We start from the raw sequence: 21,276 nt of genomic DNA, 5'->3' as shown, positions 1-21,276 counted from the left end.
TTCCTGGGTAGTGCAGCACTCCTGAGCATGGTGCTGGGCAGGCTCTGCACCACAGCCACCTGAGGAATGAACAGCAGCAACTAGATCGAGTTAGCCTGCTGTGGGGCGGTGATCTGTGTGATTCTTTCACAGAGCTCTTGTTGCATCTCCCTGATGAGGCATAACTGTACTTTCTGTCTTCTTGCCATTTCCTATCCTGGGTTGTCATTTTGACAGATTACCAAAGACCAAACCATGAGTTTATCCATTGTGCAGGAAAGAGCGAAATTCATCAGGAATGAGCCTGTGTCATGATGGCTGATGAAAGTAGCTGAAGTAGGAGAGTAATTACAGACTCCTCAATACGGAGTCACAGTGGTTATTAGGCATGGCTGTAAGGAGAAGTGATGTGTTGGATTTATCTCCATGCTAATCATGTTCTTCAGAGAAAAATCAACAGCTGTTCTTCCATGGCAGTTGAATGGCAAGTGGAAGGTGCCTCCAGCTAGGTTGCAGGGGGAAAATGTGTCAAAGTATAACCTGTCAGAGCATTCACAGGGGAGTGTTTTGAATGAGTGAAGATCATTCACCTGAATTCCCAAGTCTAAAACATGGCTTATAGCTCAGAGCAACTGGGTCCAGCTGTGTTCCAGGCACATAGAAAATGGTGGAGTGCCACAGCACAGTAATAGCTCACTGTGACAGGATGTCCTCTGTCTTACCTGCTCCTGATGTGCTGCTGTGTACTTGGCTGTTCAGCTGCGCAGGCTGGAAAGTTGTACTTTGAAGAGGAAGAAACTTTCTCTTTCTTTACCTTGAAAACAGGCAAAGGTGGATGGCAAAAGTGCTCAATATGTTATAAGTGCTCAATATGTTAATGTATACCTCATTTAGCTGAGGTGCAGCTAAATGTGTGTGTAGAGGGGAAGCTTTTTGGTAACATTGGTGAAGAGGAGAAGAATTAAGAGTATAAGTGTAATTTCTTCTCTATCTTCTCACCCTCCCATCAAAAGCTTTAAAATAAAGAAATAATCAGATGCTGTGTTTGTGATCAAGCTTTGCTCCAACAATGAAGGTTGGGTTTTTTTGTGTGTGTGTGTAGGTGTTGGAGACCTGTGTGAAGAACTGTGGCCATCGCTTTCATGTCTTAGTGGCAAACCGTGACTTCATCGATGGTGTTCTGGTGAAAATCATCTCTCCCAAGAACAATCCCCCCACTATTGTACAGGATAAAGTCCTAGCACTGATTCAGGTACACAGCTTGTCTCTGCTTCCATATGTTGCTGCCTGAAATAAGGACTGTCTGCTTCAATGCTACGCATGGCTAAACATGCTGTCATCAGTAAAAATGTGGCAAGTGTTTTATATATAAAATCAAACAATATAGCCAGATTGGAGGGGAAGAGCAGACATGCACATGCATAGATATTTTATCCAGGGAGGACTGTCTGGTTTCTAGTTAGAGAGGTAACAGCCTACTCTAAAACAGGAGGATTTAATAAAAGGTAAGCGGATGGCTTTGCAATTTAACAGTCACATCTCAAAGATGGAGACCTGCTGCTGCAATGGGCTTGTCATCTGAGGGCAGGAGATTTCAGAGGACTGTGCTTTTGGTGTCAGCTGCAGAACACTTGCCTTTCTGTGCCTGTTTCCCTGACCGTAAAATGGAGCTGTTTTCCTCCATTAGAAAGCATTCTGCATTCCTTTCAAAGATGGTCATAGAAAAGTAAATGACCATATAAGAGTTAAAATGGTTTTGGTGTCTTTTCTCTGGTTATTGTGCAGTAAAAGCACAGTGTCAGCTCCTTGCCTGCAGTGGGAAGTTCAGACATGGGCCTGTCTGCCACTTCTCCTTCTGTGCAGCACAACAATAAACAGCCGTGTTAATTCCACAAACCATTAGCCACACATGAGGAAACATTGGTGCCTGCCTGCAGGAAATCTGACAATTATAGGAAGCTTTATCACTAAGCTTCCACAGGCTACTGCGTACACCAGAGACTGAAAGACACTGCGTATTTAAAATGATATAAACCTGCTGCAGTGTTCCTTGTGGGAAGGTATTTACCAACGCAGTGTCGTTTTCCAGATACACTTCTGGTTTTTATGGCAAAGCATGCAGTCGGATTTCTGCTGCTTTATTTGTTATTTGGATACAGGGATGGAGCATCGTTAGAGCGTAACAATGTAAATAAGTAATTTCCAGACAGAAAATGGTGGTGGAATTAAGCATTGCATAGGGGTCTGTGGGGTCCATTTATTTCTGGTGTCTGATTTTATGGCTTTTTTTTTTTTAAATAGCACAAAAATAATGGAATTATTAAAAGCAATTCTTGTGCATCTGACTGGGCCCTCAGGTGTCTACGTGCCCTGATGGGAGAGCTGATGCATGCAGTGACCATGGGATGAGGTTCAATACTGTCCCATAAAGATAAACTGTGTGTGTTTCCATATTGGTTTAGAGAATGTTGGTTGTGCTGGGTCCTGGATTTAAATGGATTCCTAGTCGTCAGTGCAGCTGAGATGGAAGAGTCTGTAACGTAACCAGAAAGCCACAGTCATTGCCTCGGTGTATTAAACAGCTTTATCTGAGGAGACTTAGAGCTGAAACCTCATTCTGGGCACTAAATGCCTTTGGTATAAAAAGCCTGAAAATTATGAAGGTTGCCTGTGGGTGGGTTCTGTTAGTGTCTCTTTAGCTGGAGGTGGTAGGGGACTTTGTTTTCCAGATTGCCTGTCAAGTTTGGAAGAGTGATTGCAGTCACTCATCCCTAGTGCCCTATGGACACACACCCCCAAAATCCCCTGCACATCGTGGCCACTCTGCTTTCTAGAGCTCCCTGGGCTTGGAGTTAACCCTGTTCCAGGGGGCTGATCTCTCAGGTCTGCTCCTCTCACACTGCCTTTATCCCTTTCTGTATGCCTTTTGCAATTTGATATTGGGGAATTAATAAGAACAGAAATGAAAGGATTAATAACAGACCTGGAAGTATGGAGAAGAGCTGTACAAATAGTGTATGTCTTCAGCCACACAGTCTGGTATTCCCGGGCCATTCCAAGCACGGGTAGATAAAGCTGCCATCCAATTTCTTATCTAGAAACCTGACTGGTTTGAGATGTTGAGCATCTTGTGTCTCACTTTCTCAATCTATTTCCCAGTGTACATGAATTAGCATGTGTTACATAGTGCTTATCCTTCCTTCTTCACCTTGCTAAAAGGCCTTGGAAATATTCCTTATCGCTGTGCCCCTGGTAAGAGTTTGCCTATCACCTCAGAGCTGATGTCACCTTACTGCAAAGTAGCTGAGCTTTCACATCAGATATGAAGCGAGGGAAGACTTTCAGTGGCATGGCAAATTCTTTTGAGGGTATGTGTGGTAAAAAGTGTCTGACACTGGAAAAATTGTCTTGGGAAGGTCCCTGGTTTTGGGGCTGGATTTACAACTGTATTTAATTAACCTGTTTGGACACACTGAGGATCCAAGTGGGATTGATGCAGCAGCATCTAGAAGTGTCCACCTTTGACAGTATGGCCCAAAGTCTTAGAAGCTCTGAATTCAATCTCACCTCTGTCCTGCACTTGTGTGGACAATGGACAGGTCTGCTAAGCTCTAGTGTAGCTCCTTATTCATAAAGGCAGAGCTAATATTACTGTTGCCTGGTTGGATTGTAAGCTGCCTAGGACAGGGATTGTCTTACAATGTGTGCAGACAGCACTTAGGACAATAGTGCCCAGTCCTGCTTGTGACCTCTGAGAGACTCTAATGTAGATAATGCTCCCAGCTCGGGTGAAGAGGAATACAAATGGAAGTGTCTCCTTTCTCCAGGGAAGAGAGCTGCAGAAGAGAGAATACATTATAAAGGTAGAGTGGAGATGAAGTGAGTTCATTTTGCAAAATCTATAGGCAGCCAGTGAAAGAGAGGATGCATTAGTACACCCTCCAGGACAAACAAGCCTCATTAGAAATTGGGGGCAGCAGTGCAGCACACTTTGGCCTCTTAAGTTTCTTTTGGAGCGATTATTAAACAGAATATCCCTTGCCTAACATTTTTCACTCTTGCTTGCGAATAGAGTTGAAGTGGGGAGCACCATTATGTAGAAGCATCATTTAGATGACTTCTGATGTAAATTGAAAAGGCAGAGAAAGTGCAAAGCTGGAGTTACTTGTGCAGTCAAAATCTGTCAGAGTTAGGGATGGTTTGGAAGGTTAGTTCCAAGGAAACAGAATGTTCGCAGTTGGAGCTGTTTTCCCTGGCTCAACCAGGGCTGTTTGGACTTGCACTGCATCAGAACAGTTGATGCAGTTAATTTACTCTTAACAAAACTGAGAAGCAAACCCAGGATTTTCAGCTTGCACCTAATAATGGATTGTCTCCTGGGCATGGAGGGTAGGAAATGCACTTTCTTAGGACTGAACAGAACAGGAATGAGAGTTAAATATTAATATTATTTCTTGTCTTGCTTTGCTGTCTTTGATTTCTCTCCTCTCAAATACAAAAGTGGTTAAAGCAGCTTTTAAAGCAAAAATAGTCAAAGAACTAGTCTACAAGTGATGACTAAAAGAATTGAGTTCAGAGCCCACACACGCGTCTCGCAGTGTTTCTGGATGCAGCACGCTGATACTCTGCCTCACATACGTGGGGGTTTGTGGAATGCTTCATTTTTTAATTGAGTCATAATATTTCAGTTTTTTCTTCCTCGAAATTTTTAATATTTGGCTAATTTCCAGCACAAGAGAAAAGGGGGTAGAGGCTTTCAGTATGCTGTGCTCCTTGCAGCTTCATGAGAGCAGGAGGTTAGCTAGCGAAGCACTTCGTACTCCCACGGAAGGGAAAGCTCAAATGTGAATTGAAGTCTTTTTAGACACCAGAGAATTCATGCAGGAGAGATATTATGAATGTTCTGGCTGTGGGAAATTCTCCCTTTTAAACTTGTTCTTTGTGCCGCACTAGGGTGCCTGAGTGTTGGATATGCTCTGCAAGAACTCAGGCGTCAGTTCTGCTGCTCAGGGACTGCCTGTTTCACAACAGAAGGATCTCAGAAACTACCTCTGGTTTATTTAAGTTTGCTCCAAATAAAATACCGAAGACAACTTGACAGCTGTGTTTTTCCTTTGGCAATAAATGAGGATGTCTCAGAAAGTGAATGGAGATTACTTCAGTTTATTGTAGGACTTTATGAATTTTGCTTAGATCACTTGAATCTTTCACACAGACATTTTGTGATGGGTCGTTTGCCATCGAATATGCCAGAAAAGATCAGCATCAATCACTGCTGAGCAGAGGAGACTGGAAGAGGCTTTCATTTGCGCTCACAGAGTTGGATGATGTCAGGGATTGCACACAGCCACTGTGCACTGGGTTCCTGCCTATTTTATACCTCAGTAAAATGTGGATGTGACTGTCTTAATAGTATTTGCAGGATCTTTTGACCAGGTCTGATGATTACAGCTTCCCTTTGAAGCTGAAATACATGAAAGCTTTTATAGTCAGTATCTGAGGTCAGGGTGGAGCTGGAGCTTCCTTTGGAAGGTTTATGGATAATCCCTCATGTTTTTCAGGCTTGGGCTGATGCCTTTCGAAGTAGCCCTGATTTAACTGGAGTAGTGCATATTTATGAAGAGCTCAAGAGGAAAGGCATCGAGTTCCCCATGGCAGATCTGGATGCTCTGTCTCCAATACACACACCACAGAGGGTAAGCTACAGCATTGAAGTTCCAGGGGTATTTTCCCAGGATGTGTAAATAATTGGATAACTACTCATCGTTCCCCTCCCGTTTCTCTGAATTTGACTCATTTTCTTAATCCTGGAAGGACATTTTAACAGTGGAAGGGCAGGTAGGAGAAGCGTAATACAGACTGATAAGCTCATGGTACCTTCTCCCTTGAGTCAGTCATCAGTCTGAGAAGAGAAAAAGAATTTGTAACATTTATCTCGTATCACAAAACCACCATACAAATGCAACTAATTTGTTCAAAGAGAGCCCAGCAGGATATATGACTAAGATTTACTTATTTTGCTCAAAACTGTGGTGGTTTCTGTTGGTGCTAACCCTGAGCCAAGGCCTGACTGTCTTTTAGAGGTATACAGAGCCTGAATCTCTCACTGATCCCATGGTAACGTGAGATCTTTACACCTCTGGAAAGTTAGGTCTGGAAAGTTGACAGAACTGCTGCTAGGAAGTAACTTAATGATCACAGGTGTTCTGATCATCCACTCTGAAAACTGAAGTTAATGAATCTTTGAAGCGGTAAATGCAAGTGATCAAGGACTGAAAGATTACAATTCTTGTGTCAAGATTAATTAAATTCCATATCTCTGTATCACATCATTTTTGGTGTAAGCCTGCAACTTAATTCCTGGTTTAAAATCATTTCTAATTATTTCTCTTTGGCTCTTGTTTTTATTTTGCTTCTCACTTTTCTTGTCAGGGTAGATGGACTTAAATGCATGGGGGTTGGGTCAAAAGATATGGGCATGGAGGATCCTTGGAGCTGCCTGTTTATGGGCTGTCCTGCCAGTCTGTTCTCGTAGCTGCACTGACCTTTCCCAGAAGGTGCAATTATGTTCTATATTTGAGCCTGTTTGGCCTGAGGTTGCTGACAAAGCAAGTGCTGTCCCAATTCAGCTTTTGAACTCCTGTCTTTCTGATGTGGCAGAGTGTTCCTGAAGTTGATCCTGCAGCAAATATGCACAATTCACAGTCTCAGCAAAGGATGAGCAGCAGCTCTTATTCTTCATCTTCTCCAACGGCATATTCTGCTCCTCAGGCCCCAGCCTTGAATGTGACTGGTCCCATCACTGCTAATTCTGAACAGGTATTGGCATGATGATTCTTTCAAGTGAAACTCTTCCAGCAAATCAAATTAGAAACCAATTTGCAAAGCAACTTTCATTTTAGCTCTTTGGCTTTGATTGTCTCCTAGGTCTGGCTCTACTTGATAATCTTTCCTCCTATTACACTGTAAAATCTGAGCTTTAGCTGTGTATATATGGCCTCGTAATGACAGCACAATCTGCTAGACCAGTCCATTCAGTGCTGTACAGTAGTTTAGCAGTTATTCCCATTAGCCTCTCTCCTTTAAAGGCACAGAATGTCTTGCAGATGCAGGAAGTGGAGCCCTTGCAAATGCCCTAATATAGGACTTGTATTTTGTCACTGCGAAAATAGTAACTTTAGAGCCGAAGATCCAGCTCTAAATGTGCACAGCTTTCCCCACACTGGAGTGAGGCACACAAGGTGTACCACAGCCAAGGTCTGGTTTTAAGTGCTGTTTTCAGTTGCTTCCCTTCCATACAGGGACAGCATATCTGGGTTTGTGTTGTTAGTTCTTTTCTTTTTCTGTTGCTTTTCTAAAATTCTCTCCTGGGTAGACTTTATCTTTACTTTTTGGTTGTTTCCTGCTAGAATGTCTGGAGCCTCAGATATCAAGTCAGACAGAACCAGACATATCTCAAAGTCAGTTCTTGAAAATGAACTGCTTAAACCACAAGATTATGCAGTGTTTTTGTCTTTTTACCCCAATTTAGATCGCTCGACTGCGCAGTGAACTGGATATTGTTCGTGGGAATACAAAAGTGATGTCTGAAATGCTGACAGAAATGGTACCTGGACAGGAGGATTCCTCAGACCTTGAGTTACTCCAGGTAACAGTTTCTTTCCAATATGGTTCTGATCGTTTCTGTGCTTGAGTTTCTCTGGGGGATGGGTTTTGGTGTAGCTCATTTCACAGTCGAGTTTACTTGGTTTACATAATGAATGTGGGCTGTGCTCAACCCTGGCTAGTCTCATCACTTCATGCTCTTCATTTGTTAAAGCTTCCAGTGACAAGGATTTCCTGACTTCCCTCTAAGCTTGTTCCAGTGCTTTCTTCTTTGTGTAGCTAGAAATGTTGCCCAATGTTGAATATCAGGTCTCCTTTATCACAAAGCAGCTTGGAATTGCCATGGGCTCTGTAAACCCTGAGCATCTCTGCTTCTTTTACACCCTCCATCATCACTTGCACAGTGTCAAAACATTCCCAGATACCGTGCAGGAAAAAACTGCTTCATATTTCCAGCTGGACTAATTAATGCCAGGGGTCTGTGGATTCTCTGCCACGTGAAATCTTATGTATCAGGTAATTATCTTTCCAGAAGATGTGCTCTCCTGAAGGTAGTGTCCTAAGGCAGGTGCTCAGTTTCATGCTGTCCAGAAGGCTAGACTGGGTAATCAGAAGGGAAAATCTCAGTCCAGTGTGGCATTTTGCATCTCAAGAGGGAATACAGTCTAAACCAAGCTCATGTCTCAGGCTTCACACCTGTTTCCCAAGCCCAGTGGTTGCAGGGTGGCCATTTGGCTGAGGAAGGTCATACAGTCCCACATGCAGCTCAGATGAGGAGCACTGTGATCTAACATTCCAGCTGCTGCCCTTAGCGTGGTATTTGCCTTTCCATAGCTTCAGAAATAGCCTTCTGTTTTGATCCTGCAGCAGGGAGGATGGGCTCCCACAGCAGTCCGTTTGGAGGAAGGCAGGGAATTGCTCTCTGTGATACATCAGGGTTTGAAATCCATCCAAAAACTGGTCTCTCCCATGCAGCGACATTGTGTGTTTGTCTCAGAGCCATCATGGCAGCTGATGAGAGGCTTTGCAATAAAGAGCCTTTCAGTTACTGCCCATTTGGGTCGAACTGCTCAAAACAAAAGAAGCTTCCAGGAAACCCTGACAGGCCGAAACAGCATCGAACAGTTTTGCTTACATTCAGAAACAACCACTAACATCTTGACAGCGTAACCTTACAGCACAGCTTTAAGGTGAAAGAACTTGATCATAAAATGGAGTGACAGCAACAATTCTTTATCCCAACTGGTTCCCTTCTCTGACTGATGCAGCCTAAACCGGAATCACAGAGCTGGGGAGAACCCGTTTTTGATCACAAAGGATGGTTAGTCTTTTGAGAGCTGTGAGCTGGGTGCTGCATGCAAGGAATCCTTGCTTTGAGGTTTATATAGCCCTCCTCCTTAAATAATTCCTGACATTTTCTGCAACCATCAAATGTAAACAGCCTGCTAGAGAGCCAGCTCTGAGCAGAATAGATAGGTACTGTCAGCCCTCTCGGAAAGGCAGCAAACAAACCTCGGAAATGTCACAATCTGCTTCGAAAGTGATGGGATCAAAACTGACATTGGAGAACACATTCCTCAAGCTGTTAAGGCAGCTGGATTGCACTAGGTGAAATTTATCCAGAGCTTAGGATGTCAGGCCATGCAAGGAAAACAAACACATTTTTGCTTTCATCCCGAAGGTTGTGTACCAACAAGTCATCCTTGTTTAGTGCTGAATTTTTGCTGTGAAGTGGAGCTGGGAGGGCTGGAAGATGACAGAGGGACATGCTTTAGCTGGAATGTCAGTGCTTATTGAAGTAAAACTGTGGGCCTGATCAGAGCCACCCTGCCATATGTCATGTTTCTTCTTGCAGTTTCTTCTCAGCAGACTGGTTTGACCTTTGGTCTTGAGGCCTTTCAGGAGTTCAGAATTCTGCTAAGTAATTGGTGGTGGAAGAGATGTCCTGGAAGCATGAGAACTCCTGGTCTAGGCAAACTCAAATCTAGATTTCTTGACGAGAGACTTCTAAAATAAATGCCCTGACTCTGTATTCTTTAAAATGTTCTTCTGAAACTCCCCACTGCCTTTGTGCAGTCTCTGTCTGGGCAATTGCACAGTGGAAGGGAATGTTTCTGTGTGTGGCTCAGGACTGAAGGGTGTGTGGAACACTCATCTTTTCATGCTTCTGGTCCTTGCTTTGTCTTCACCCTCAAGTTCTCTGTAGTTGGTAAGTTCTGTGTCCCCAACACGTGTCTTCCTAGCACACACATAGCTACTTCTGGTAGCCCTGACGAATCTTTTTCCCCCACTTTTTCCCCCATGCACATCATTTAGTTTTTAAGGATGATATTGCCAAAAAGAGCAGATTGAATTTTCCTTGAAAACTCTCTTCTGGAAAGCTGTTGTATTAACATGTTTTATTCTTAAAACAGTTGACTAAAATACAGATATTTATTTTCTGAAGTGCTCAGAGTTAAACAAGAGTCAGGAAGTTGAATTGTAAATAGGCTCTCAAGGTTTTATGCTTCGTCTCTTGAAGGGCGTTTGATTAGATGTGCTTTTGGGTGACATTTAATCATGCAAAGATAAACTTGTCTTAGTGTTTCTCAGCTGGGGGATATGTTTGGCTGTGAACAGAGCTCAACTAAATCTACTTACTGCTTGTTGCTTATCAGAATGTGTGTGCACAATGCATTCCTCCTAGGAACTGAACCGAACCTGTAGAGCTATGCAGCAGAGAATTGTGGAGCTTATCTCACGAGTGTCCAATGAAGAAGTCACAGAGGAGCTGCTGCATGTGAATGATGATTTAAATAACGTCTTCCTCCGATATGAAAGGTGGGACACCTTTACATTCAACTCTTTACATTCATTCTGGGGTTTCACTTACGTATAAACTAGGGCAATTGGCAAGATTGGGTCATCTGGGCCAGTTGTCCAACGTAACACACAGAGAACCAAACCACAGGAAGCATTTACAAAGTCTTTTTATGGTCTTTTATGGAAACATTCCTATTTCAGTTGATTCTTTTAATGCTATGATTTGGGAATATTTTTTGTCCTGCCATTGAATTTTTGTGGGACACATCCATAAAATGCAGGGCAGCTTTGTACAAAACTCTGAACTAGCTGAGACTCCAGTCTGCAAGTCCCTGTTGTGCAGTGCTGTACAGATGTAGGGACTTGGGACTAAAAATAGCATAGCCACAGGCACTAGTTCTCCTTGCTAGCTCTGCACAAATGCCTGTGCTGCTTTCTGGCTTAGGGAGGCTCCTGTGAGCAATCTCTGATCTCTGAGCTTTCCAGTTCCAGTGCTGGTGCAAGGGGAGCTGGTTGAGGTGGGTGGGAGCGTTGCACATGTAAGGGTTTTGGTTTTAAGTAACACTTAAAATCTTGGGGGGAAAAAAACCCCTATCTTGCACAGAGCTGAGGTTTTGAAGAGCTGGTCTGCAGGAATCATCCCCAGGGACAGGACTTGGGGCACAGGACTTTGGACAAGTCAGACAAAGGCGCTGTCAGGCACATCTGCTACAGGAGGTGACACGTGATACAGCAGTCTTGGGAAAGTTTAATCTTCCCCTTAATGACAGGCCTGGGGAGTGAGGCACTAAAGAGTACCCTTTGTTCCTCACTCTTAGCACAGACCTTTGTTTCTCAAGCCTTTAAAAATAAATTAGACTTTAGATCTGTGAATCTATGCTGTCACGGCAAAGACGACTCTGTGGCCTCGTTTTTGCCTTTGATTTAGTTGTTCTGAGGAGATCAGGGCAGACTTTGAAACAAACACCAGCTTTCTGTGTGAAATGGTGTGTGTTTCATGCACGAGCAGGATTCATCAAGTGGCAGAGTGTAACTGGCACTAAGGCTTAGTCTGGTCACCCTTAATATTTTTTCTGTTTTCCTCCATCTGCGATTTTGCTGGCTGGGGCTGATGTGTTTGTAGTCATTGTTCACTGAAAGGTGAGCTGAGTGATGTTAGCAAACTGTTTGTGGTGGAATAGCTGCACTGGTCTGAGTGTTCAATAAATTCCAGTTCCTCCTCTGCTATTCCATAAGCTCCACATCCATCACTCTGATTTCTAGCATGGGCACCAAGCTCCCTCAGTGACTCAAGCAGGAGCTTTGGCCTTCTCTGAGAAGCTTTGGATGTAAATGAACAGAAGCCTTTTGGTGAGAAATGAGGTGGGAGGTGTCTTAGGTTTCCAGCAAAGGGAGTTGGATTTCCAGTAATAGTAAACACCCACAGTTTCCTAAAATTGAAGTTTGGGCCTGAATTCGGTTTTGCTGCCTTTTAAGTCCGTATTTTCCTCTGTTGCATTAAGAAAACAGCTTGCTGTTTTATTTTGTCCATCTGGGAGAAAACCCAGAAGATTATATGAATATTATGGGCTTTTTACTGAAAAAATGAGGTTACATCTGAACCAACTCTTGAATGAGGAAACATTCTCACTTTGGATAAATCATGGTACTTTTCCTGGTAAGGCAGGAGATCAGACTGGCCTTAGACAGGCCTTGGGAGCAGGTAGTTCCCTTGCTTTTTTGAGTTCATAGAATCCCAGAACAGTTTGGGTTGGAAGAGACCTTAAAGCTCATCTTGTTCCAACCTCTGCCATGGGCAGGGACACCTTCCACTAGACAAGGTTGCTCAGAGCTCCATCCAGCCTGGCCTGGAACACTTTCCTGACACCTGGGTTTAGGTTTGTGGCCCCAGATGCACAGAGTAGGGAAAAGACCAGAGCTTGACAAGCCAGACTTCTTCCCCTAAGAAGTATGAGGATTTTTATCCAACATCATTAGTTTTTCTTCTTGGAAAGTACTAACCTATTTGAACATAGGCTCTGAACATCTTTGAGTTGACTCAGAATCCACATTTGCTGAGAATACAACTTCTCACCTCTCCTCCCTTTGTCCTGGCTTGGAGTTAAAGCTTTCAGGCTTCCCTCTTGAACCAGAGAAGACTAGGTTCAGTGGCAAACATGTCATGGCTTGGTTATAAAACCATGGTTTTCATTGTTTATTGTTGGCTTTGATGATCCACGTTGGGATTTGGTCTTTTTTCTGACAGATTTGAACGATACAGATCAGGACGTTCAACACAAAACGCCAGCAATGGAGTAAGTACCTCACTCCTTTAATTTCAGCAGCAGCTGTAGTACTGTCAGTAATATCACACCTTTTACCTGCCCAGACCTGTGTCCTGCCTGTACTGGCTAATGATGGACACCAGAAAAGGAGTGTAAGACTGTGGCAAACCCCAGGTGACAACTTTTAGCTCGGGAAGTCACTTCACTGAAACATCTCTGTGTTTACAATCCTTGATGGATTTTCATTCCTCTATTAACTTTTTTGATTGCTTTTGAGTCCATGTGGACTTTAGGAGTTCACAATGTCCTTAAGCAATAAGTTCCACAGTTTCACTATAAATTTTTACATATTTATTTTACATTTATATATAACAAATATTTTGTTTACATTTGATCAAGTCATTTAATGATTTTTGTTTGCTCCACCTAATTCATCTTCACTGTGTCTTACGATTCTGCTGTGCAGGTTAATTTTCTTCATGCCACTCATAATTTTGGGAACCACTCTCATCTCCTATTTAAGCAGCCCCTTTCCAAGCTGAAGAGTTCTAATTATTCCTTAAATGAAAACTCCTTTGTGCCTGTTTTGTACTGCTCAAGGTCTGAGTTCATGATGAATTCGTACGTGGCACTATTACATATTCTGTTCTGAATTCTTCTAACCATTTCCTCTATTTACTTTGCTTTACCACTTCTGCTGCAGTGTGATGCAAACTTCAGCACAGCCTCTACATTGACACTTTAGTCACAGCAAAGTAGTTTTGTGTATGAAAACAATTAATACCTAATGTGGAAGATGGTGGAAAATTCAGTTTGACTTAGATCTAATGTTGGACTGATGTTAAACACATTAACTGAATCTGGAGAGGTGTAGATGACCTCCAGGAGAGTTCCCTGCTGTGTTGAACAATCAAACTGAGGTTTTGTGGTGGCTGACCCTTTTTATTCTGCACTCATTGCCATAGTATCCAAGAAACGGATCCATTTAACAGAGATCTGTATAGGAAGCACCTATTATTTTTTGGTGTTTAATGTTGCACTGCAAGAAGAAATCTCTGTGATGTGTAACTGCTGTGTTTTTTGTGTCCCAGCAGGTACTGAATGAGGTGACAGAAGATAACTTAATAGATTTGGGTCCTGGCTCTCCAGCTGTAGTGAGCCCAATGGTTGGAAATTCAGCACCTCCATCTTCACTTTCTTCACAGCTTGCAGGACTTGGTGAGTGCCTGACCTAAATCATGCTCTCCACTACCTGATTAATGTTGCCATGTAGCCTCCAAAAGGCTTGGGTATGTGGTTTACAGGATTAGGAAGGCATTCCCACTCCTCTGCACTGTGGCAATCTGTAATTGGGACCCAGCCTGGCACAAAGGGAGGGATTTATTAACCAAAGGGGAGAATGAAGGAAAGGGTCAAGATTCATATTCATGGTAAAGCATGAACTACTGCTTTTTTCCTGCCTAGATACAGCTAAAATATGAGATCAGTCTGGTGAATGTTCTTGATTCCCCTTCTGCAATTAATATTTGAAACTTTTGGATGAATGATTTTATGAAACTCTTAGATGGTTTACATCAAATCAAACCAAAGATTGCTTGGTAGGATCACTTGGTTTGATTTGAGGTTCTCCACCTCTTTCAGCACTGCACCACTACCATATCCCTTGGTTTGAAACTGGTGGTTTCACAGTCAGTAACTGGGAGACAACACTAGTGCCCATGCCCAAAGTTTTGGACTGTGTTAGTGACTAGGAAATGTCTCAGGATGAGACTGGCAGCAGGTGCACACTAATTCCCAGACACTGGATCCTTGATGTGGAGCACTTATGGAGTGGTGCTTCCAGAAGGAATAAAGCAATCCTTACACTTGCCTTTTAAGAAACACATAATTAGTAGTCTCCAGCCTTTTTTGGACAGAACTGTTCTTGGTGCTGCAGCTGTTAACTGATGATGATGTTTGCATATGGTTTGCTATTTCACTGGTTTACTTCTTTTTGCCTCTGGTTGCAGACTTGGGCACAAACAGCGTCAGTGGCACACTCAGCTCTCTCCAGCACAGTAACCCTCGGGATGACTTCGACATGTTTGCACAGACAAGAGGCAGTTCCTTGGCTGAGCAGCGAAAGAAGTAAGTTGGAATTTGTCTTTAGCACTGAGTCATGGCATTGCTGTTTTCTAAGGGCATAAATCTGAAAATTCTTGACTTCAGTCCAGACTGAAAAAGTAGTTTTGGTGTATGTTTTTGTGCTTTTAATCCAATCCTTATCCTTTTGGTCTTTATTAATATGAGCAAGTGGAGAAGTTCCTGCTGCTGGACAGAGCAGACTGGTTGAGTAATGACTGTCTTAGTTAATGAGTTCACTGGAAACTTGGAAGTGTACTTGCCTTTGCTTTGGCAGATGCTTCCTCTCCTACAGATTTGTCATCCCATCCACCCATACTTGAGATACAGGAGCATAAGGGTCCTTCACCCAAAGGTCACGGATGTATTTTGGTGACTAAATTACTATCACCAAGGGCTTGGAAACAGAATTACCATCCAGTTAACTCTCCTTTTGGCCCAGCAGTCAGACTCTCAGAGGCTGTCAAGGCAGTGTAGCTTGCCTGGCTGCCATGCTGCCCCTCATTTGTTTATATGCATAGGGCTTACACCTCTAGACCTGCAAGTCTGGCACTTTCAAGGGCATTTAACAGGTCAAATTATTTTAATGTCAGATAAATCTATGCACTTATTAAGAAAGCCTTTGATCCCTGTCAGGTGAGATTCAATAAAAACCACACTCGGGTATTTTTCTGTCATACATTATTTCTTGCCTCCTTCTGATTTCAGATTCTAGAGGATGTAGTGGCTACCAGGAGTCAGAACATCATCGATATCTTGTCTCTAGCTAAGAATTGTTGTTAAATAGTTCATCAGAAACTTACCAGCTCTGGAAAACTTGAGCCAGCAAATTTATTAGGATATTTATTTGCAGTAATCAATGCAAATATTGTTACTGCCTCAGCTGTGGTATCAGTGCTGAGGAGATGTGCTCTCATGTAACAGCTACCGCTGGAGGTTTCAGGCTGAGAGCCCTAATGTACAATCAGAAAGGAGATGCATTGCAGAGAGATCTAATTGAGGTCCCTCTGTCTCTTGTGCTAAATGAAGCACGAAACTAGTCTTCCCACAGTGTACCTAATGGAACAAGGAGCACTGATCAGTCCATGATTTCACAAGGGAGGATTGCTCTATCTTCCTTGGATTGAACATGGTATAAACAGAGCAGCAGGGAGGAGTGAAGGCACGAGTGTGACTTGCTGTGGTGTGTAGGTGAGAGCTCTGGGTGCTGTGCTGAGAGCTTGGGAGAAGCCAGCACGCAGGAGGAGAGCGTGCTCCTCCTGCTCAGGCAGGCAGCTCCTCCCCGGGGCTGATTTATGGGCATGTGTTGGCGTCTGCTTCAGCTCATGGTTCACCACTGTGCTCTGAGAAATGATGCTATTGCCTCTGTCACCTGACTGCTACATGTCCCTCTTGCACTGCAATTTAAGAAGCTTTAAAAAGCTCTGTAAATAGTGCATGTCTTTGTCTGCTTCACTGCAGTTGCATAATTTCATCTGGTTTTGAGTCTCTCTTTGCCTTCCCCCATGCACCCATCAAGGTCAGGCTTCCAAATGTCACCTCCAAAGCTTTGCTAAACATAATCTGGAATCAGGCCTCTTTTTGTAGTCACCTGCTTGCTTTTGGACATGCTTAGGGTGCCTCATAACCTATTTGCCTGCCTTTCATTATGCTGATCTTACTCTCTTTGCTTCAAGGTGCTTTCTGAAACTGATGGATGGTGTTTGCACAGAGCACACTGCTCTTCTTGGAATACACTTAGTACGCTCCAAGTCTTGTTAAGGAAGAGAACATGCTTTCTGATTTCTAGGGGAATAAATCAGAGTATCCACTGGCACCTCTCCTATGAGGAAAGGTTGGGAGAATTGGGATTGTTCAGCCTGGAAAAGAGAAGGATTCAGGGTGACCTGATTGCAGCCTTCCAGTGCCTGAAGGGAGCCAATGAGAAAGATGGAGGGAAACTATTTACAGGGGCCTGGAGTGACAGGACAAGAGGGAATGGCTTCAAACTGACAGAGAGTAGGTTTAGATTAGATATTAGGAAGAAATCATTTACTGTGAGGGTGGTGAGGGACTGGCACAGGTTGCCCAGAGAAGCTGTGGCTGCCCCATCCCTGGAAGTGTTCCAGGCCAGGATGGATGGAGCTCTGACCAACCTGGTGTAGTCAGAGATGTCCCTGCCCATGGCAGAGGATGGAACTGGATGATTTTTAAGGTCCCTTCCAACCCAAACTTCTAATGATTCTGTATGGGTGACTGCTGGACTTCCTTCTAGTTCTGTGGTTTGTTCCTTTCTTTCAGTGTGACGTATGAGGATCCACAGGCTGTCAAAGGATTGGCATCTGCCCTGGATGTTCGGAAACAGAACACAGGAGGGGTAGGTCATGGCTCTGTGTTTTGTTATCCGTGTGGAATCCAAGCTGTAGGCAGCTGTTTTGACCGAGTTGCTCATTCTGTATTCCAGCAATGTGCTAGTACTGCCTATTTTGAAATTGATATCTGGGAGCAAGTACTTGCTCAGTAATGATCTCTAAAGAGCTGCTGCTTAGCACTCCAGCCTAAAAGACTCACTTCAAAATCACAGTGGGTGAATTCTCCTGTGTCCTTGCAGCTTGTCTGGGGGGTTCAGCTCTTTGGCTGGAATCACTGCTGTAAAGAATTAAGTGGGGAACATCCTGTCAACACTGGTGTGCATTGGTTTGGTTTGGTTTTGCTTATGACAGTTGATGCAGTCTGAATCTACTAGACATTGCTCCAAGTGCATGGATAGATGAGCAAGTTACAGGGAGAGAAATTATGCAGACTTTTAATGCTTCATGTGCCTTGCTATAACTGCCCTTGCACACAGCTTGTTCTGTCTGCCCAGGGCAGGCTCCTGCTCACCTGTGTGGGCAGAAGAGACTCATATGCTGTCCCCTCACAGCAGGTGATGCTAGAAACATGGTTGACAGAGCTTGGCCAGCTTTGTCTGCATCCCTTGCTGAAGGCAGGAGCGAAGGAGCTTTCAGATCATCCCTCATCAACCCCTTTCTACCACCCTCTCTTTTAAAACTGTCCTGCTCTTTGTACGCAGCTGTGCATACGTTTTTAGAGGACAGAGCAAGTTCAGAGCCTTTTCCAGTCTAATTTTGGGCTGTGCTGACCACTAGGGAGCACGGCAGAGCCAGCGTAGCATGGGAGAGCGAGTGCAGCCTGCACACGCCTCCCACCATGGAGAATTGCCTCCCCATGCCTTGGCTGATCCCGCCCTGGTTCTTTCATGAGATGAAATGGGAGTGCTCAGGGTAGCTGGCATGCCTGGCGGCTTGTGCTCTGAGCCAGGGAGAATTTGTGTTGGGAGCCAGCTGGGGTCAGAGCACAGCTGCCTACCCAGGCCATCGTTCAGTGGGAGCAGGGCTTAATCCATGATTTCTTATGGAGCATCTCCACAAATCTGTCTGCTTCTTCCTCTCCCTGCCCTCCTCCAAAAAGGGTAATTTAAAACCCAGGTCAGCCCCGTGACCAGTTTCAAGCTCAGCCCCACAAGAACTCTGCCAGCAGTACTGAGGGAAAAGGGGATGCATGGGGAGGCAGGGGCAGCACTATATTAAGGGAGGTGAGGGAGGAATTCCTGTGTCCAGTGTGACATGCCCAGTATCACTGAGCAGTTATTGGCAGGATCTGGGGAAGGATTTGAGAGTCTGCTCTTTGTTCCTGGCTATCTAAATGCAAGGGACTTGCATTTAGCTGGTCAAGGGGGCTGTATGCTCCCTGTGGCCTTGGGGTCATGTCCTTATTTATTAACACTTTTGTTCCCAGCCAGTTCTGCTTGAGGCACCAGTGTGATGTGTCATTCACACCAGTGGAGCTGCTGCTCTGCCCCAAGTGCCATCAGGTCAAAGGGCTGTGGTTATGCTCATCTGATGGTCAAAGTTTTTTGGGGCAAACGCTTTATCGGTTGTGGAACTTCGGGCTCTGAGGTGGTGTAGAGACTTTCAGCCTCTTTTCAAAGGTCCTGATGACTCTATGATGTAATCAGAAGAGCTCATTTGGAAATGCAGTCACTCAGTAATTGGTAAACACTACCTTTTGTTGAGTGTTGTGAGGCTTGTGGGTGTCTCTTCTTAAAGGAAATAAAAATTAAACTCTTCTAAAGTTACCAGCCCCAGCATGTGTAACAAAAACCTGGCAGTGCTCAGTAAATGAAAGACAGGCTTTAATTTGGGTAGAGCTAATTTAAGAACAGCTCTAGGGAGGACCCAAAAGCTTTGCAACACATTCTTCACACATGTCTCGTTCCAGCACAGTTGTCCAGTGGTAGAATTCAGCACATCCGACGTTTCTAATGTAGTCATTCTCGGAATGGTCTGTAGAGAGGAGGCTGATCACGTGGCATTAGCTGTCTTTTAATGTGATTTAGCAGCTGGAAACTAGATGAGCTAAAAATACACTGTTTTCTTAATATTGCTTTTCCATGTTGGGAATTGCTTTTGTTGCCACAGAGTTGTTGCGTGATCACAACTGGGAGGAGAGGTGTCCAAGAAACAATTCTCTGGTGCCACACAGAGAGTAGATGAAGTTGGAGTGATTTCCCCCTGTTTTTTTTTTTTTTCTCAGGAAATGAGATGTAAAAAATTACAGCTGATTTTCCATTACCTGTGGTAATGGGGACAGGAGAGGTGTCCCATGTATATAGGTGTCTGGGTGGATATGCCGAACACCCTAGTGCCTCTCTGCTGAGCCAGGGCTGGTGGGCTGGAACCACTGTGCTCTGCCAAGCCCAAGCAAGACCCTCCAAAGCTGGAGATGACTCTGCATTCTGCCCTGGCTCGGGGAGGAGATGCTGAAGGACACGAGGCCATCTTAGCATCTGTGTGTTGCTGTGCCATGCAGTCTGAGCCTGCTCAGAGGAACTGGATGCATCAGCGGTCCTTTAACCTCTGTGTTCTTCAAGAGGGGCAGTTTGAAAGGCTGCCAGGACACTGCAGCAAACTGCCATGGCTTTACCCTCCACTCAACACCATGGCTAGAGCTGCTGTGCTGTCAGTGTGGGGCAGAGTCTGTCTGCTGAGGTCAAGGACGTTAGCAGGGTGTGCTGCAACCCACAGCTTCAGAACCAAGGGAAACTCCACAGAGCGTGACATGAGTGTTTCCAGTGAAGTCTGACTGATTTCAGCAGCATGTTCAGCCTCACTTATCCTTCTAAGAAGATGACAAACATTAGCCTCACTACCAGCCAGTGATTGTTTTATTTTATTATTATTTTTTTAATACCAGCATGAAAGAAGTGCTAAAATGCTGTGAACCCTCTGTAGGAAGTGCAGAGTTGGGGGTGAGGTCTGTCCACCCACGGACACAGCTGACAGGCAGCAGAGAGGGGACACAGCTGCTGCCAGAAGCTACCATAGGCTCTGTGTGTGTGACTGTGTCTGAGTGTGTGTGACTGTGTGAAATTTTTAACTGTCATATTACTTTATCACGGGTTGTTGCTGTGGCTTCTCTCTTTATGGACCTTTCTGTTCTCAACACAGAGGAGAGGTAAAGGTGGGAACTCAGACATGGAGCCCATAGACAAGTGGCTAATTACACAAGGAATGGTGAGGACTTCACCAGTGAAGCAATTCCTACTGCCCACCCCAGTCCCTTTACCTAGAATAACCTCTGTTCACCTCTCGTCCTGCCCTATTGAACCGCTTGAAATCGGACAGTACAAGGAGTTTATTTCCCACCTACATCATTACCTGGGGCAGAGGGAAAGATTTGCACCAATTTCTGGTTGATACAGCACAAAGATCTGTAAACAACTGAATCATTTGTAGGATCCCACACACCTTCAGAAGAGGCCTGGGGATCCAACTGGTTCCTTCTACTGTCTTGATTTATTTATGCAGTATCCACTTTTCGAGGGATAAACACAAGTCTCCTGGATCTTATTCATAAAGAGGACACTTGCTATCTGTCTTTAAAGCAGCCTTTTCTGGTAGTGCTTAACTTCATGGTCTGGAATAAACATATGGAAGTTATAGGATCATACCTAATTGAGAAATGTAGGAATAGTTCTTTATGAAAGGAAGGGAATGGGAGAAGTACCCAGATTTACATCTTTCACCTGACTGGCATTAGGAATCAGACTCCAAAAGGTATAATAGTGTTTCTGGCTTTAAGGATTTAATTCCTGTGTTTAGTGATGCCAGTGACCTGATAAAATCAGGCTTCTGAAGATCACTGAACCTGTGCACATTTTGACCTTGTTTGAAGTTGTCCTTCATCAACATGCTTGCAGAGAGAAGTTCAAAGCCTGCTTTAGGTGCAGAAGCCAGAGGTAGGGAAAAAATAGCCTTAGTTATGCCTTAAAGCCAAGTTCTAAGACCAGTTTTATACCTTTGGATGATGTAATCCATCACTTTAAGTGTTTGGGATTAGGATCCATAATGTGACATAACGGTAGAAAATCCTCCTGAGACAGTCTTGGCTGCATCAGAGTTCAGAAAGGTGCAAGGAGAATTCCCTTTGGGCTGAGGTGTGCTGGCAGTGCAGCCTGTGGGGC

General features: G+C 44.1%; 1 protein-coding gene across 1 annotated transcript in view; it reads left to right on the top strand.

Annotated features, from left to right (window-relative positions):
- TOM1L2 (target of myb1-like 2 (chicken)) overlaps window positions 1-21,276 on the top strand; it is a 34,994-nt gene that overhangs the window by 3,034 nt on the left and 10,684 nt on the right. The window contains 9 exon segments of the mRNA XM_009069526.1: window positions 1,082-1,231; window positions 5,541-5,675; window positions 6,640-6,798; window positions 7,511-7,627; window positions 10,271-10,404; window positions 12,632-12,680; window positions 13,745-13,868; window positions 14,660-14,777; window positions 17,052-17,127. Coding sequence (XP_009067774.1) covers window positions 1,082-1,231; window positions 5,541-5,675; window positions 6,640-6,798; window positions 7,511-7,627; window positions 10,271-10,404; window positions 12,632-12,680; window positions 13,745-13,868; window positions 14,660-14,777; window positions 17,052-17,127 — 1,062 coding nt within the window.

This window comes from Acanthisitta chloris, unplaced genomic scaffold (genome assembly GCF_000695815.1).
Source record: "Acanthisitta chloris isolate BGI_N310 unplaced genomic scaffold, ASM69581v1 scaffold37760, whole genome shotgun sequence".
NCBI classification, from domain to species: domain Eukaryota; kingdom Metazoa; phylum Chordata; class Aves; order Passeriformes; family Acanthisittidae; genus Acanthisitta; species Acanthisitta chloris.
Note: the sequence above shows the minus strand (reverse complement) of the source record. Positions and strands in the feature narration are given on the sequence as shown.